This window comes from Mercenaria mercenaria, chromosome 4, assembly GCF_021730395.1.
Source record: "Mercenaria mercenaria strain notata chromosome 4, MADL_Memer_1, whole genome shotgun sequence".
NCBI classification, from domain to species: domain Eukaryota; kingdom Metazoa; phylum Mollusca; class Bivalvia; order Venerida; family Veneridae; genus Mercenaria; species Mercenaria mercenaria.
Genome location: NC_069364.1, coordinates 56,373,216 through 56,391,794, shown reverse-complemented (window position 1 = coordinate 56,391,794; position 18,579 = coordinate 56,373,216). Strand labels below are relative to the sequence as shown.

The 18,579-nt window shown below is 36.0% G+C and overlaps 1 protein-coding gene across 1 annotated transcript in view; it reads right to left on the bottom strand.

Annotated features, from left to right (window-relative positions):
* Positions 1-18,579, bottom strand: part of LOC123551795 (MORC family CW-type zinc finger protein 3-like) — a 40,486-nt gene that overhangs the window by 11,722 nt on the left and 10,185 nt on the right. Inside the window, exons 5-16 of the mRNA XM_045340991.2 lie at positions 18,008-18,158; positions 17,067-17,205; positions 15,683-15,811; positions 13,177-13,299; positions 11,948-12,045; positions 11,336-11,431; positions 10,706-10,834; positions 3,379-3,459; positions 3,041-3,074; positions 2,384-2,482; positions 1,909-2,121; positions 445-506 (exon numbers count right to left, since the gene is read on the bottom strand). Coding sequence (XP_045196926.2) covers positions 445-506; positions 1,909-2,121; positions 2,384-2,482; positions 3,041-3,074; positions 3,379-3,459; positions 10,706-10,834; positions 11,336-11,431; positions 11,948-12,045; positions 13,177-13,299; positions 15,683-15,811; positions 17,067-17,205; positions 18,008-18,158 — 1,354 coding nt within the window. The remainder of the gene's footprint in view (positions 1-444; positions 507-1,908; positions 2,122-2,383; positions 2,483-3,040; positions 3,075-3,378; positions 3,460-10,705; positions 10,835-11,335; positions 11,432-11,947; positions 12,046-13,176; positions 13,300-15,682; positions 15,812-17,066; positions 17,206-18,007; positions 18,159-18,579) is intronic.

Genomic DNA, 18,579 nt, shown 5'->3' with positions numbered 1-18,579 from the left:
AATACATTACTGAAAAAGAGCATCAAACTTATCTACAAACTGCAATTATCCTACATGGCAAAGCTTCCCAATCTAACATCGGTAGGATAAAAATCAACATCTGTCATAGAAATACTAATTCTCTCATTTATATAATTGTTTGCTTACAAACAATGTCAAAAATGTATCTTGATATTTTCACTGTGCTTCAGTACCTGTATGACTTGTGTACTGACATTCCCTAACTAGCTAACGCTCATGATTACCACATCTCATAAAGGCTGAACGTATGATAGAATTGCTTTGACTGTTGACTCCTGCACTTTACCAGATGCTACATAGGGAAAGCATGTTAAGAAACAATGTAGAACAGTTTGCTTTTCTAACAACCACCTAAAGTAGATGTTTTTGACAATTCAGAGATCTGTTAACACACAAATCATTAAACAGGATAAAAAGACTCACCTGCTTGAAGACACTGTAGAATTACTGGTACCTGTCAGGTCTTTCACTTTCTCTTCTAAATTCTGAAAAGCATATACAATGTTTGGATGTGAATCATTATGTCTCACATTCATTAGATAATATATTTATATTAAACTTAACAACAGTACCACCTATAAGCGCCATCGCTCGTCTGCAAATGCTGTACAATATGTAAGAAAAGAGCTACAGTTCAGAATTTTTAAGTACAAAAGAGACAAGAATTCTGACAAAATGCAGGTTAGATTATAGTTCTCGGCCTACAGTCATCTAATGATGATAAACAAAAGTGCAAAGTTTCAAAGCTCTTTAAGTTTTTAAGAAAAGATGGACATAACAAAAATGTAACCAACGCCGACACCGATGGTGAGAAAAATACCTTGTAGATTTTTTTTAAAAATCAAATGATCTTAAAATCAACATGCTCCATATCTGTTTTTATAGTCTTTAAAACATTTTAAACGTTATCAAGTTCGCTGCTGAAGGCTCTCACATATATCAACATTGAGGTAATTTACTAGGATAAAACAGGCAGTCGATTAACAAGGTAATTAACACTGTTTTATTGTGTTATGTCAACAAGCTTTAGATAATTGCCTAGAGGCATGCGCTTCATGTACTGGGTCTCAAATGTCTTTGTCGATAAACAAACTTGTGTTTTACACTATGTAAAGTAAAATTTTGATATTTTTTTGCTGCTTCAGTATAAAAAAATCTACCAATTTCTCTCGACATTTCTGAAATTTTTCTGACATTTTTGTAAAATAATCGCCATTTGACGGGAATGTCAGGTGGCAGCGCAAGCACGGTTAAACTTTTATTTGCAGCATTTGTTAACTATGATTATTCTTATACATAATGCATCATACTATACAGAGGAAATGTTCTTGAAAAAGTTTGAGTAGTAGGCAACAGACAGAAACTACAACCTAGTAGTAACAGCCATGCTGTGATAGGCAGGGGGTGGACAGGCTCAGTGGCCAAGTGCTTATGGTCGCTGACTTCCACCAATGCATGTTCGGAACCTCACTTTGGATGTACAACACTTCATGTGAGGAAACCTTTCAGTAGTCTTATGGAAGGTCGGTGGTGAAAGAGAATCCCCCAAGAACATTCCTGTGAAATCTGACTGAAACTGGCCATAAGATTTAGACGTAATTTGAAGTAAGTGTTCACAGAGTGGACAACCTATAAGCATGGCAAAGAATTTTAAATGCTTAAAGCTCTTGAAACACAACAGCAGGTACTTCTGTTTAATTTGATATTTGCCAAAAAGCATTAAGTAGATAATATTCCTGGTACTGGACACCAAATATACTGCAACAGTACTTTGAACACAATCAATAACAAGTACTGTCCAAAAAACATAGACCTGAATAACCTACCTGACTTTGAACCTTCCTGAGATTCCTTACATAGCACTGCCTTCATAATTATATCACATACCTTACTTGCCACATTGGTTAACCTCAGGGATTCCGCCATGCGTAACATTGCTGTTGATTTGTGCTCAATCTGCTGCTTTTGTATCTCCAGTTGTTTTATCGTCTTCTCCTGCATGGCCATCTTCTCCTGGTATATCTTTAGTGATTTCTTTGCTCGCTCTAGATCAGCTACTGTTGGCTTACTGTCTACTCTGTCCTGACTAGACGATACCTCCTAGGAAAATGGATACATCAAATGTAAGGGAAGAGCTCTTGTCCAAAACTGATATAATTTAAACATTTGTTTAAAACAGTGTATCAAAGGCAGGAAACCCTAATTAAAGTTTAAACAAACAAGGTGACATCATACAAATATTAATTTTCCAGTACAACAAATACATCAGACAATTTTTTAGAAGTAAAGATTCTTTTTAAAGCACAATGAAATACTTAAATCAGGTACATATTTCTGCAAAGCATCTCTGGTTAGAACATACCTCAAGTTCTGTTTGTTTTCTTGTTATTTCATTCATTTTCTTTTGCAACATCTCTTCTTTCCTTTTCAGATTTTCTTCTTTTTCTTTCAACTTCCTTTCCTGCAATATGATAAACAAACTACATGAGTGGGCAAAGGACAATGGTATTCCTCAGTTCCTGTCATTATATGGTTATATGCTGACAATGCAAGACTACACTAACTTTCATCTTACCTTGGGTTTTAAGTGCAAGTCCTTAGGGGTTGTAGGGAAGGGAGGAGATTGTAATACATTACAGTATAGTTAAACTTTTCCGTATAGACCACCCCTGGGAAATGTTAGAAAGTAGCTTTTTACGACTGGGTATCTCACAATACGGCTAAATTAACACTATGGTTAAACAGGGCAAGTAAATAGTGGCCTTTACAATAAGAATTTATAGCAGTTGCCTCTTTCAGAGGTTTCTTAAGCACAGGTTTGAAAGAACTCTTGCACTGCATTAATTTTAGTACATTAAAAAATTTCTATTCCAGGTGACAAATTTGCCAAATTATAAACCATGTCCAAAATATCCTTAAGCCACAAAACAGCTTCAAGTACACTAGACTATCTGAAACACACATCGAAAGTAGGATAGGCATAAGTTTTTTTTACCCTTATAATGTTGTCAGAACTTACCTCTATAAGACGAGCTTGTCTGTTTTTCTCAGCCCTAGAAATAAAAAATTAGTTGTCAGCAGACAGCAAAACTCACAACAAATGATATAAAGTCTATCAACAGCATATTCTGAAAGTAGGTCATTTCTTAAGCTATCATGGCTGATATGAGTGTTTCTATGTGGGTACTGAGAAACAATGCCATAATATGAAAACTGAAGTGAAAAAATAAATGGGGTTGGTAACATAAATGAACATAAGAAACTGAATATGTAAAACCAAAAAAAACCAAAGGGAATAGAGGTTGGGGAAGGCAGACATTTTAGCAAACACAGGAAGAATAAGGCTGAAAAGCTTACTGAGTTTTCTTGTAAGTTTTACGGTATGTTGTTTGCAGTGCCTCGTCATCATCTTCTGGTTCTTCTGGAATGTCGCAACGACTGAAAATATATAAAATAACACACATTGTATCGACTTAACAATATTTTCTGTTAATTTTTAAAGTTTAAAATTTCAAAATTATTTTCTTTTGCATGTAAGAAACTGAATAACACAAATGCAGAATGGGATCTAAACACTGTGATAATCCACACATTGCTTGTTTGTTTTGTTGGGTTTAACTTAACACTGACACAAACAAAGGTCATATGGCAACTTTCCAGCTTTTCATGGTGCCCTTCCAGGCAAAATTTCATCACAGGGGGCACCTGGGTAGAACCAACTACCTTCTATTAGCCAGTTGGATGGCTTCCTCACATGAAGAATTCTTTGACCCAAATGAAGCTTGAACCCACATCAGTGAGGAGCAAGTGATTTGAAATCAATGATCTTGACCACTCAGCCACCAAGGCCCCCTATAATTATATTCATACTAAATATACTAATGAAAAGCAATAAACACGTATCATATACTTCACTTAGACTAAAGCTGACAAAATTCCATGATCTTTCCATTCTTTTAGTTTTCAATGAAATTTTTATTCCTGGGTAAAACTTCTAAATACAAACAATAGTGGGCTCACCTCATTCTTGAATATAGCTTGAAATTCTTGAAATTTTTATTCCTGGGTAAAACTTCTAAATACAAACAATAGTGGGCTCACCTCATTCTTGAATATAACGTAATGTATGACACATGAATTGTAACAAAATGAGTTTTGTATAATAAAACATAAAACAGACAAAATGTCCCTTTTTGAATAGAACTGGGAGAGACATTATTAAGATATTACAGAGAGACTTGATGAAGATCCGTCAAGAGGTTCATTACAAAAATTAATTTGAATGTTTTACTATTTTTACCTTTGGCGGCCCTAAAAAGGGGCCAAGCATCCATTTCTCAAAAACTTCTAGAGAGGACCTTGCAAGGATGCTACAGACCAAGTCAGAAGTAATTGTGACAAATATTTCCATGCAACCAGAGTTCTGCATGGAATTCAATTCTTTGAAAAATTTTGAAAGAGGACCACCCACGGATCATTTGTGTGAAGTTTGATGTAATTCTGTCCAGTGGTTTTCAAGAAGATTTTTTTTTAGAAAATGTTGATGGACGACACACAGTGGACATTGAGCGATCACAAAAGTTCACAATTAGCCTGTGGCTCTGGTGAGCTAATAAACAAGAGGACCATGATGGTCCTGAATCGCTCACCTATCCCCACATGACCCAGTGTTGAACTGAGTATGACGTCGTTATTTCTATTATCTGACATAGTGACCTAGTTTTTGAGCACATGTGACCTAGATATCATCAAGATAAAAAATTCTGACCAATTTTCATGAAGATCCATTGAAAAATATGACCTCTAGAGAGGTCACAAGGTTTTTCTATTATTTGACCTAATGACCTAGTTTTAGAAGGCACGTGACCCACTTTTAAACTTGACCTAGATATCATCAAGGTGAACATTCTCACCAATTTTCATGAAGATCTCGTCAAAAATATGGCCTCTAGAGAGGTCACAAGGTTTTTCTATTTTTCGACCTACTGACCTAGTTTTTGACCACACATAACCCAGTTACGAACCTGACCTAGATATCATCAAGATGAACATTCTGACCAATTTTCATGAAGATCCATTTAGAAATATGGCCTCTAGAGAGGTCACAAGGTTTTTCTATTTTTCGATCTACTGACCTAGTTTTTAACCCCAAGTGACCCAGTTTTGAACTGGACCTAGATATCATCAAGGTGAACATTCTCACAAATATTCATGAAGATCTCTTGAAAAATATGGCCTCTACAGAGGTCACAAGGTTTTTCTATTTTTAGATCTACTGACCTAGTTTTTAATCCCACGTGACCCAGTTTCGAATCTGACCTAGATATAATCAAGATGAACATTCTGACCAATTTTCATGAAGATCCATTGAGAAATATGGCCTCTAGAGAGGTCACAAGGTTTTTCTATTTTTAGACCTACTGACCTAGTTTTTGACCCCACGTGACCCAGTTTCAAACTTGACCTAGATATCATCAAGGTGAACATTCTCACCAATATTCATGAAGATCTCATGAAAAATATGGCATCTAGAGAGGTCAAAAGGTTTTTCTATTTTTAGATCTACTGACCTAGTTTTTAACCCCACATGACCCAGTTTCGAACTGGACCTAGATATCATCAAGGTGAACATTCTGACCAATTTTCATGAAGATCCATTGAGAAATATGGCCTCTAGAGAGGTCACAAGGTTTTTCTATTTTTAGACCTACTGACCTAGTTTTTAACCCCACGTGACCCACTTTCAAACTTGACCTAGATATCATCAAGGTGAACATTCTGACCAATTTATATGAAGATCCATTAAAAATTATGGCCTCTAGAGAGGTCACAAGGTTTTTCTATTTTTAGACCTACTGACCTAGTTTTTGACCGCACGTGACCCAGTTTCGAACTTGGCCTAGATATCATCAAGGTGAACATTCTGACCAATTTTCATGAAGATCCATTGAAAATTATGGCCTCTAGAGAGGTCACAAGGTTTTTCTATTTTTAGACCTACTGACCTAGTTTTTGACGACACGTGACCCAGTTTCGAACTTGACCTAGAATTTACCAAGATGAACATTCTGACCCATTTTCATAAAGATCCCATGAAAAATGTGACCTCTAGAGATGTCACATGGAAAAGTTTACGGACGCACGCACGGACGACGGACACCGCGCGATCACAAAAGCTCACCTTGTCACTTTGTGACAGGTGAGCTAAAAATTAGGGTAGGTAGGTCGGAAAAAAATTTTTTGGATTTTTTTTTTATTAAGGGAGACTTTTCGGAAATTATTTTTGTGTCAAAAAATTAATACAAACTAGAACTGTCACAGGAGTGACTCATACCCCCACCATACAGTCTTGTCACAGAAGAATGGCAACCATAAGGAATCTTAAAAATACTTTGGAGTACTTCATCCTGGGCTTCCACATATAAGTAATACTAGTATAATACTAGTATAGTAATACTAGTAAATATATTAAATCTCTGATATTAGAGATACACTAAAAGTGATGAATGTACCCCCCCGCATGCACTGACACAGTACATTGCAATCTGACACACACAAGACTGCATAATTATGTGGACTGTATGTATATAGACTGTATGTATACAGTATAGTAACAAAAAACAAAGTCCCATAACTATGCAGAATATTTATCTAAAAGAATGTAACATACCCCATGCACAACTAGGGTTGGTACTGATCACTTGTGTGAAGTTTCATTAAATTGTGTGCAAGGGTTTGGTAGATTAGGCACGCACAAGATTGCATATGAAGACTGTATGTACATAGTATGTTAACAAGAAACAAAGTCCCATAACTCTGCAATTTCTGTCGCTGAAAGAACCTAACATGCCCCATGCACAACTACTGTTGTTACTGATCAGTTGTGTGAAGTTTCATTAAATTGTGTCAAGGGGATGAGGAGAGATGGTGCGCACAAGATTGTGTCTATGTCTATAGTATAGTAACAAAAAAACAAAGTCCCATAACTCTGCAATTTTTTTTTCTGAAAGAACCTAACATGCCCCATGCACAACTACTGTTGTTACTGATCACTTGTGTGAAGTTTCATTAAATTGTGTCAAGGGGATGAGGAGAGATGGTGCGCACAAGATTGTGTCTATGTATATATTATAGTAAAAAAAAACAAAGTACCATAACTCTGCAAATTTTTTTTCTAAAAGAACCTAACATGCCCCATGCACAACTACTGTTGTTACTGATCACTTGTGTGAAGTTTCATTAAATTGTGTCTAGGGAATGAGGAGAGATGGTGCGCACAAGATTGTGTCTATGTATATAGTATAGTAACAAAAAAAACAAAGTCCCATAACTCTGCAAATTCTTTTTCTAAAAGAACCTAACATGCCCCATGCACAACTACTGTTGGTACTGATCACTTGTGTGAAGTTTCATTAAATTCTGTCAAGGGGATAAGGAGAGATGGTGCGCACAAGATTGCGTCTACGGACAGACGACCAGACGGACAGACAGACAACCTGAAACCAGTATACCCCCCCTTACAACTTTGTTGTCGGGGGGTACAAAAAAGTGTCTTACTGACCCATGTTACCACGGAAAAATGTTTTTACTTTTTACATAGGACTTATAATAAAGAAGAGGACCATGATGGTCCTGAATCGCTCACCTTTTCCCACATGACCCAGTTTTGAGTATGACGTCGTTTTTTCTATTATTTGACATAGTGACTTAGTTTTGAACTTGACCTAGGTATTATCAAGATAAAAATTCTGCCCAATTTTCATGAAGATCCATTGAAAAATACGGTCTCTAGAAAGGTAACAAGGTTTTTCTATTATTTGACCTACTGACCTAGTTTCCAAAGGTATGTGACCCTGTTTTGAACTTTACCTAGATATCATCAAGGTGAACATTCTCACTAATTTTCATGAAGATCTCATGAAAAATATGGCCTCTAGAGCGGTCACAAGGTTTTTCTATTTTTATACCTACTGGCCTAGTTTTTGACCGCACGTGACCCAGTTTCGAAACTGACCTAGATATCATCAAGGTGAACATTCAGACCAACTTCCATACAGATCCCATGATAAGTATGGCCTCTAGAGAGGTCACAAGGTTTTTTTTATTATTTGACCTACTGACCTTGTTTTTTAAGGCACGTGACCCGGTTTCAAACCTGACCTAGATACCATCAAGGTGAACATTCTGACCAATTTTCATGAAGATCCATTCACAAGTATGGCCTCTAGAGAGGTCACAAGGTTTTTCTATTTTTAGACCTACTGACCTAGTTTTTGACAGCAGTTGACCCATTTTGGAACTTGACCTAGATAACATCAAGATAAACACTCAGACCAATTTTCATACAGATCCCATGAAAAATATGGCCTTTAGAGAGGTCACAAGGTTTTTCTATTATTTGACCTACTGACCTAGTTTTTGACGGCACGTGACCCAGTTTCGAACTTGACCTAGATATCATCAAGGTGAACATTCTGACCAACTTCCATACAGATCCCATGATAAGTATGGCCTCTAGAGAGGTCACAAGGTTTTTTTTATTATTTGACCTACTGACCTAGTTTTTGACCGCACGTGACCCAGTTTCGAACTTGACCTAGATATCATCAAGATGAACACTCAGACTAATTTTCATACAGATCCCATGAAAAATATGGCCTTTAGAGAGGTCACAAGGTTTTTCTATTATTTGACCTACTGACCTAGTTTTTGACGGCACGTGACCCAGTTTCGAACTTGACCTAGATATCATCAAGATGAACATTCAGACCAACTTCCATATAGATCCCATGATAAGTATGGCCTCTAGAGAGGTCACAAGGTTTTTTTTATTATTTGACCTACTGACCTTGTTTTTTAAGGCACGTGACCCGGTTTCAAACCTGACCTAGATACCATCAAGGTGAACATTCTGACCAATTTTCATGAAGATCCCTTCACAAGTATGGCCTCTAGAGAGGTCACAAGGTTTTTCTATTTTTAGACCTACTGACCTAGTTTTTGACAGCAGTTGACCCATTTTGGAACTTGACCTAGATAACATCAAGATAAACACTCAGACCAATTTTCATACAGATCCCGTGAAAAATATGGCCTTTAGAGAGGTCACAAGGTTTTTCTATTATTTGACCTACTGACCTAGTTTTTTAAGGCACGTGACCCACTTTTGAACTTGACCTAGATATCATCAAGGTGAACAATCAGACCAACTTTCATACAGATCCCATGAAAAATATGGCCTCTAGAGAGGTCACAAGGTTTTTCTATTATTTGACCTAGTGACCTAGTTTTTGACGGCACGTGACCCACTTTCAAACTTGACCTAGATATCATCAAGATGAACATTCTGACCAATTTTCATGAAGATCTCATGAAATATATGGCCTCTAGCGAGGTCACAAGGTTTTTCTATTTTTAGACCTACTGACCTAGTTTTTGACCGCACGTGACCCAGTTTCGAACTTGACCTAGATATCATCAAGATGAACACTCAGACTAATTTTCATACAGATCCCATGAAAAATATGGCCTTTAGAGAGGTCACAAGGTTTTTCTATTATTTGACCTACTGACCTAGTTTTTGACGGCACGTGACCCAGTTTCGAACTTGACCTAGATATCATCAAGGTGAACAGTCTGACCAATTTTCATGAAGATCTTGTGAAATATATGGCCTCTAGAGAGGTCACAAGGTTTTTCTATTTTTAGACCTACTGACCTAGTTTTTGACGGCACGTAACCCAGTTTCGAACTTGGCCTAGATATCATCAAGGTGAACATTCTGACCAATTTTCATGAAGATCTTGTGAAATATATGGCCTCTAGAGAGGTCACAAGGTTTTTCTATTTTTAGACCTACTGACCTAGTTTTTGATGGCACGTGACCTAGTTTCGAACTTGACCTACATATCATCAAGATGAACATTCAGACCAACTTTCATACAGATCCTATGAAAAATATGGCCTTTAGAGAGGTCACAAGGTTTTTCTATTATTTGACCTAGTGACCTAGTTTTTGACGGCACGTGACCCAGTTTCGAACTTGACTTAGATGTCATCAAGATGAACATTCTGACCAATTTTCATGAAGATCTCGTGAAATATATGGCCTCTAGAGAGGTCACAAGGTTTTTCTATTATTTGACCTACTGACCTAGTTTTTGAAGGCACGTGACCCACTTGCGAACTTGACCTAGATATCATCAAGGTGAACGTTCTGACCAATTTTCATGAAGATCTTGTGTAATGTATGGCCTCTAGAGAGGTCACAAGGTTTTTCTATTTTTAGATCTACTGACCTAGTTTTTGATGGCACGTGATCCAGTTTCGAACTTGACCTAGATATCATCAAGATGAACATTCTGACCAACTTTCATAAAGATCCCATATAAAATGTGACCTCTAGAGTGGTCACAAGCAAAAGTTTACGGACGGACGCACAACGGACGACGGACACCGCGCGATCACAAAAGCTCACCTTTTCACTTTGTGACAGGTGAGCTAAAAACACTTACCAGAAACAGTATTGTTTAAAATCAGCACCCACAAAAAAATTTCAAGGACGCAACTGTACACCAATAATTACATTCCTATATAAGTTTACATAATTCGAAATTTTTCAAGACCAAACTGTTTTCTGTGACTGTTCCCAGTTTGTGTAAGCCCTGTAACTCAATACACTTACTTGAAATGTGCATCAGGATTGAGGTAGCAGTACCATTTATCTGGCAGTTTTTCACTATACCCTGTAGGTAGACGTCTCCAACTGAGGCAGTTATCACACTGAGCCCATGTCCAATCAGGCAGCTGAGACCTACAAAATACAATATTTCAAATACAAAATATATTTAATCTGCTATAGTGAATAAGCAGCAGATTATGGTGAATAAGAACAATTTCCAGACTGTTTAAATTTGTGTCCATAGGGCAAAGCAAAAATACTGTGAAATCATTAATATTCCTGGGGGATAAATTTTCGTGGATTTTGTGGTTGAGTCAATCCATGAAATTTAATCCCAACAAACAAGTAAAATTCCCATTCATTTTATGTTCAAAAGTTGAAATCCATGAATTCATATCCCCACGAAATTGCCATTTTGACCAAAACCCCAAAATTTCATGCCCATGAAATTAAATGATTTTACAGTAAGCAATTTTGGATTTGTACAAATTTAGTAATTACAAAACACTAAACCTATAAATCAGAATCAAATATTTACCTCATCATAGCTTTCTCCACAAAAACAGTCCATGAATCTGTATCTTAACATAGCTTTGTCCATAAAACAAGAACAGTGCGATGTGTAAAACTTACGATGTATGAGGTATTGATTTGGCATTTGGATTTTCACATTGTGTCTTCTCGTAGAAGTAATCATTTAATTTGTTTGCTGCATTCTGCATAAATGCTCTGAAAGGTATCAGAAGATTATGACATACAGTACCATAAAATATGCAGTATTGTCCAGGACCTCTTCTATAATGTGTTGGTCAATAGTTTGTGCTATATGTATGGTAAAGTTAACATCATCTTTTGTTGGGCTCAACCTCAAAACTTGACAATAGACCTAATTTCTGATGTCATGTAATAAAACACTTATTGAATTACCAGTCACTACATTGTTGAATTTCACTCATTAAAAAATTCTGCTTTACTTCTATATTCATTTTAAACTTTTTATTAAACCAGGCATGTCAATCAATACCCAATTTTGCAAACTGCAATAAAACTGTGGCAAATTAAGAAAATTACACTCTAAAATTATGATTTCATTTCTAAATCTATATACGGTAACTAACACAAAGTTGTTGAATGTCTAAATCTCACAAAATTTACTTATCTTCCTTTTATGCATGTTTACTATTCTGTATTTTTCCAACGTTTACCTTCAGTAAGAAGACAAACATATGCAATAAAACAACTTACAAGTATTTATCTGTTTTGTTGAATTCCTGTTTGTTATGTATCGGGTCCAGAAAGTTTGCTTCTACAACCCCTATCACACCAACACCATGGTCATTTGCCTGTATAAAATTCATGTAATATAATTTCTATGCCATTGCCACAAATGTTGGTAAAAATACAAATGCTGAGAACTTGTTTCCTGGCAAGTGAGATTATTTTATTCACACGTATATAATTTATGTTTTATTATCATCATGTAATAAAACTATAAATATTTACATTCGCCCTATTCTTTTCCATTGAAAATTATGACGTTCATTTCGTATAAACAGCAAAAGGAAAGGCGTAAAAGTTACGTCATTGTTGGTTAGTGATAACCGACTGCTGTTTTGATGACGTCCGCTTATAGTCAGGAAAAACGTTTCTTAGATGACGTCGCAGTTGTTCCGTCTGGTGAACAGAATGGCCGGGAAGCTGATTTTAATGTTAAATGCCACAAAATATGTGCAATTTATAATGTGATCTTGTTTACAAATGGAAAGGAAATACAATGTAACTAAAAGAAATGAAATTATTTTTTTTTGGTGTTCATGGAAAATGAACGACAGAACAGAATCGGCAGTTCATGGATTTGCCAATCCTATTCTGTCGTTCATTTCACATGACCACTGAAAAAAATCATTTCATTTCTTAAATAAACATTTTTACAATGGCCCTGTTATAGAACCTCTGTCTATTGTTTAAACCGTTGACATGCAGGTTTCAAACTAATATTACAGATCCTTGAATGAATGCGTAATTTCATACGCTACTATAATAGAATAGATGCTCATACATTATTTTACAGGCATGCTCGTTATTGGCCAGGTCCTTTTTTCATAATGCCCAGCGCCAATACTGCCTTTCACTTGTCATGTGGCCCTAAATTTGTCAGTAAAAATGCTAACAACATTTAATTTTTTCAAAACAAAGGAGACCATTTCATTATTAATTATTCAAAAGTGATCAATGGCAATAAAATGGACAATATACATGTACCTGTATTTTCACAATGGTAACAGATCCTCAATCTGCCATATAAGCTCAAGGCGAACAAACCTTACATCAGTAACTGGGACAGCTTTCATATGACCTCTTTTACTGATCTTTTTTTTTATTTCAATTTTGAATTCAACATGACAGAAAAAAATCTGAATCCTAATTTTTCAAAATACATACTTGAAACCAACAACTTAACTGGAATACTGTACCTGTTTTTGACAGCCGATTTTCTCATAAGCTCTAATCAGTCTGTTTTTATGGTACATCATAAGACCATAACTATCTGGTTCCTTGTCATTAGTAAATCCAAATATCAGCTTCACTGGTTTGTTCTACATACAAGTTAAGGTGCGATTTACTTGCATATAAAAATGTCCCACATTATTTCATACTTGCTACCAATGGATTATGCATTTTCTTCTATGAATATTGATTATATTGTAACGATCTAGCCATTATCATTTTAACTCCATATATAAATGCATGTAGAATGTAGTAAGCTATAAATTCACGCATAATATATTCGTAGTCTGATACAGGTTTGCATGGAAATTTAGACTTTCTTCCGCATATTTTCATGCATTTGATATCTATAATACATACACCATGCTAGAGTCATTGAAATACACATACTATCTGTTACCCTGCCATCAATGCCATTTTTGGCAAGGGCTACAATTTTCTTTCACAAACTTGGCAATGACGCCAATACAAGATGGCAACTCTGCCAAGACAACCATGCCAAGCTAGGCACCGTATGCCAATATAGCCAGACTTGATGATGATGTCATCTAACAGATGGTGACACCATGACAACCCTGCCAAACTAGGCACCGAGTGCCAATCCAAGACTATAAATACTTGGCAGACCTTGGCAGTTTTGTCAGTACCTGGTAAGAACTCACAGTGACCACTTGGTTACATCACACATCCAAGTATGCCAAAATACCTTATGAATGTTTTCCAGCTACCTAGATGTTACAATAAAGCCACATATAATTGGCAGAGTTTGGCTGAAACGGATACCTTCCCAGCTATGAAACTATAATAATTCCTTTAATAAATTACATATCTCCTGACCAGATATATGACATCCACAAGCCAAGAATAAAATACTATTTCTTATTTTCAAATACACCAGAGACCCTGAATAAACAGATTTCTATTTCCTATGCTACCAATACAAGACTACCATTATTTAGACTTAACACAGATTCCTTTCAACTACATAGCTTAACTCTATTCATCATCCGAGAGCCAGAATCATCAACCGGATTTCCTGACAAGACTTATAGGCAAGACGTGACACCGTTTTTGTCAAGCCTCCAATATTACCAAGGCAAGATGCGACACTGTTTTGTCAAGCCTTTCTATACTCTTTAGAATTTTCTGAACCACATCTAGATGAGGAACTTTTGACCGAGAACGCGAGCATTCCAGACCAGAGGTAGACGAGGAACCAGAGCCATAATACAGATAGACCATATCCAGTTTTATTGTTTGTGAAATGACATGTAAATAAATCACTGTGTTTTAACTTTATTTCAGGTGTCCGTGTAATTTACTCCCTATTATCTCCCTGTTTTCTCCCACGTGTGTTTGGGAAGAACCCAGGTTCTGATACTGATGTGTGCGTGGGCTAGCAGACCCCGTGTATGTTTCAATATTATGTTTTTTGTGAAGTACATTTGCTTGACTGATATGTTAAACTGGCCGTGACCATCTACACTGCCATATCAGATATGCATATTTATATAGTTACCAAACTATGCACTATTTTTTCTATTTCTCTATTTATTCTTGCACCGAGTAGTTAAAATACTATGAATTCTGAAAGACATTTTAGCTAGTAACTATTAAAGTAACAGAATGAATACAGACCAATCAGTACACTGAAGAGCCAGGCCAGTGCAAACAGACTGTATTCAAGATATACAACAATATTCCATTCTGACAACATATTTACCAAACAAAACTTCAGTTATGCAAAGCAGTTTGTTCACTGATGTTCCTGGCTTTCTTTAAAGCAATGCTGATTGAGTTTATCTTTGAATCAACTTTATTCTAAGATTTCTTTTATATGCCTTGTTAAGAACTGGGTTTATCACGTTTCACGTACCACATGAAATAAAGCCATTACATAATTTTGGTATTACACTAGTGTAATAAAGCTTTGACGTTGACGTCATTTTAAGTATAAGAGATGTTGATCGAATCGACTTGGTCCAATATATGTACAGAAAGAAGAAATTTTAATACTTCATCAGGAAAAGCTAACACGTGACAAAAAGAATACTACATCTGTGTCTTTCTACATTGAATTTATTGAACAACTTGAATAAAATTGATAAAATGCTCAGCAGAGCCTCGCATTTGATTATTTTATTCAACTTGTTTAATAAATTCAAGACGATAAGACACTCATGTAATATAATATTTATATCATTAAGCGCTGTTGCAAAAATAAAGCCCTCACAAATTTTACCCTATCTACAGTACTTTCTTACAGTACTTACTAATACTCGAATCACAATTGGATGGCCTAAATTATCAATCATGGATATTATCCTATAATTATCTTAATGGTCATAAATCTAAAGTACACTTAATGTTTATCTTAAGGGTCTGTATACATGGTTATCAACCCATAAACTATGACTTACCAAAAGATGAACAGTGAACACTATCAATGATAGTCTGTTAATAAAAGGATACAAGCCATGTCGGTTTATACACATCCACTTCAGTTTGTGAGAGCGATTTAGATATCAACTTTGTCTTCACTTTCTGTCCTCGTATAACAATTTTCATTCTTGGTTTCAAATACAGGATAGAACAGTATTCCTGAAAATAAAGTAACTTATGCCACTATTTAACAGAAACAATGGTCTATTTTTCTCACAGCAACCTAATCTAACAGTACCATGTTATGTATATCATATTTTTCATCATTTTTTTCATGCTTTACTAACTACCAATTCAACAACATACAATGCAGACTCAAAATCTTGAATTCGAAGAAACCAAGATTTTTTCTTCAAGATAACCAGAATTTGACTTAAAATTTAAGGTGTGATATTTAGTGTTACGCTAAATATACAGGTGTAGTTTTGTTTCATAAACAGTGTTTGATATTTTAGTTGAACAAGAATGGTATTACAGTAAAATATAACTGGAATAAATCCAGATGATACAATGTTGCAGAAACCACTTCATTTATAATTACAAAACCCTTACTGGTTACTCAGATTTATTACCAACTGTTTAAAACATTCAATAACCAATGATAAAACCGAACCATGTTTCAAAACATAAAATGGAGCAAACTTGCAATACATGATAACACCTGAAAACTGCCATTGCTCTTGTCTTATGTTTTTTTCTCTAAAAACATAGGAAATTCTGAAGCAGGACTTGAAATCTGCTTGGACACAACCAGAGTCACCAAACGCCGATTTTGTCCTACAGGAAGTCCAACTACATATACTCCAAGACCTAAATTTTTCTATGACACATCTGGAACTTCTAGACAAGCAAATTAAACAGACTGTGTGTCAACTGTATAAACTCTACAGGTGTTTTTACAACTGAATATAGTCTTGGACACATTAAATCATGTTTGTTTATTTTCTTATAGTACTAATAAACAACAAGAGCATCGCTCATCACGTTGTCTCGATATGGTGAGTTTCTTTAAAATCTTTCAAGCAGTTCAAGAGTTACAAAGCAGACACGAAACAAGTCTTATGACCTTTGACCCCTATGTGTGACACTGACCTTGAAGGGAGCCATCCAAAACATGCGCTCATCTCGATGTGGTGAACATTTGTGCCAAGTTTCTTTAAAATCCTTCAAGCAGTTCAAGAGTTACAGAGCAGACACGAAATTGCTAACGGACGGATGGACAGACTTCGGTGTCATAACATAATACTACCCCCTTCGGGCGTATAAAAAGACATTGTTTTTAAAAATATCTGGAGACATGCAACTTTACTCTACATGATGCTACATTTTTAAACAAGCTCGCCTAACTGATGCTACGTTTTAAAACTAGCTGGCCTAAACCATAAGTTTCAGAATGTTGTTAAAATCTAGTTACTCTTAAGGATCTTCTGTATTCTGGTGAAGCTGTATATATAGGTCTGTTTATAGATGTTAAATCAATGACTGGTGTTTCTGGGTTTCTTATATCATGGGGATCTGAGACAAAATCCAGCTCCAGATTTTCTGTATTGTCTCTGAAAAAGAGGAGGAATCACAAATAAATTACAATGTTAAAGGTAGCATGAAGCTCTCTTCTACTAGGATAAAGAATTAGAGAACACAATCATCGGTCATATGGCAACTTTCCAACTTTTAATGGTGGAGGAAGACCCCAGCTGCCCCTCCGCGCATCATTTCATAATGGACAGGCACCTGGGTAGAACCACAGACCTTCTGTAAGCCAGCTGGATGGCTTCTTCTCAAGAAGAATTCAACACCTCCAGCAAGGCTTAAACGCAGGCAAATGATTTCAAGTCAGTTACCTTAACCACTTGGCCCCCAAGTAGTATTCTCTTTGAACTGACCTCTAATTAGCAAGCCAGCCCACTCAGCTCAATAGGGAGAGCGTTGATCTACTGATCGCGACGTCGTTGTGAGTCTGGGCAGGGTGTATGTTCTCCTTGACGATTTGATAAAAGACATGGTGTCTGATATCATTCCTCTACCTCTGATTCATGTGGGGAAGTTGGCAGTTACTTGCAGAGAACAGGTTTGTACTGGTATAGAATCCAGGAACACTGGTTAGGTTAACTGCCCGCCGTTACATGACTGATATACTGTTGAAAAACAGTATTAATGTTAAACCCAAAACAAAACAAATCTATTTAGCAACTGTTTGAAGTAAATGGCTGTTTTACTTGCTCCGTCGAATAACTGTTTAAGGCAGGTTAGCCTGTACATCAGAAACATAGGTTAGACTGTAGTCACTTTACAATATAATTATGTAAATAAGAAACTAAAGTTAAACTGTTCAGTAAGTGTACTTAAGAAACATACTGTTTCAAATTAAAGACGATTATGTTGGTTCCAGTCCTCATTTTCTCTAACGTCTTTAACTCAGCCATCAGATCTTTTTCTGTTTTGAAAGGAGAGTATTTAAGGATGGCCTTTAGATTGGTCAAACTCTCTGAGTTGTTCTTCCTTGTCACTGTTACATCAGTTAAGGCATCAAAGTTACAAATTTCTTTATCTGTCTATTCTTCTTGGTTGGTGATATCTTTTCAACCTTTATAGCAGTTTGAAGTCAAATTTTTGCCTTAGAACATACTGGCAGAGGTTCAGCCGACTTATAAACATATTTAGAAAAGGTGTAGAAAATTGTGCTCCAGGTGAAATTAGAGAATATGTTTGTTTGTTAGGCAACAGAAACGTGATGAAAAATAGCAGGATTTCAGGCATGCTTTGTATCACACTGAAAAAACATCAATGTAAAATGACACTGAATTTTTTGCCGAAAGAATTCATTTAGAGGATGGTTCCTGCAAGCAGTTACCAATTCAAGTACTAATTTAAAACTGTTTGTCATAGACAAAGTTAGAACTAGAACGTGTCTGTAGGACACAGGGTGT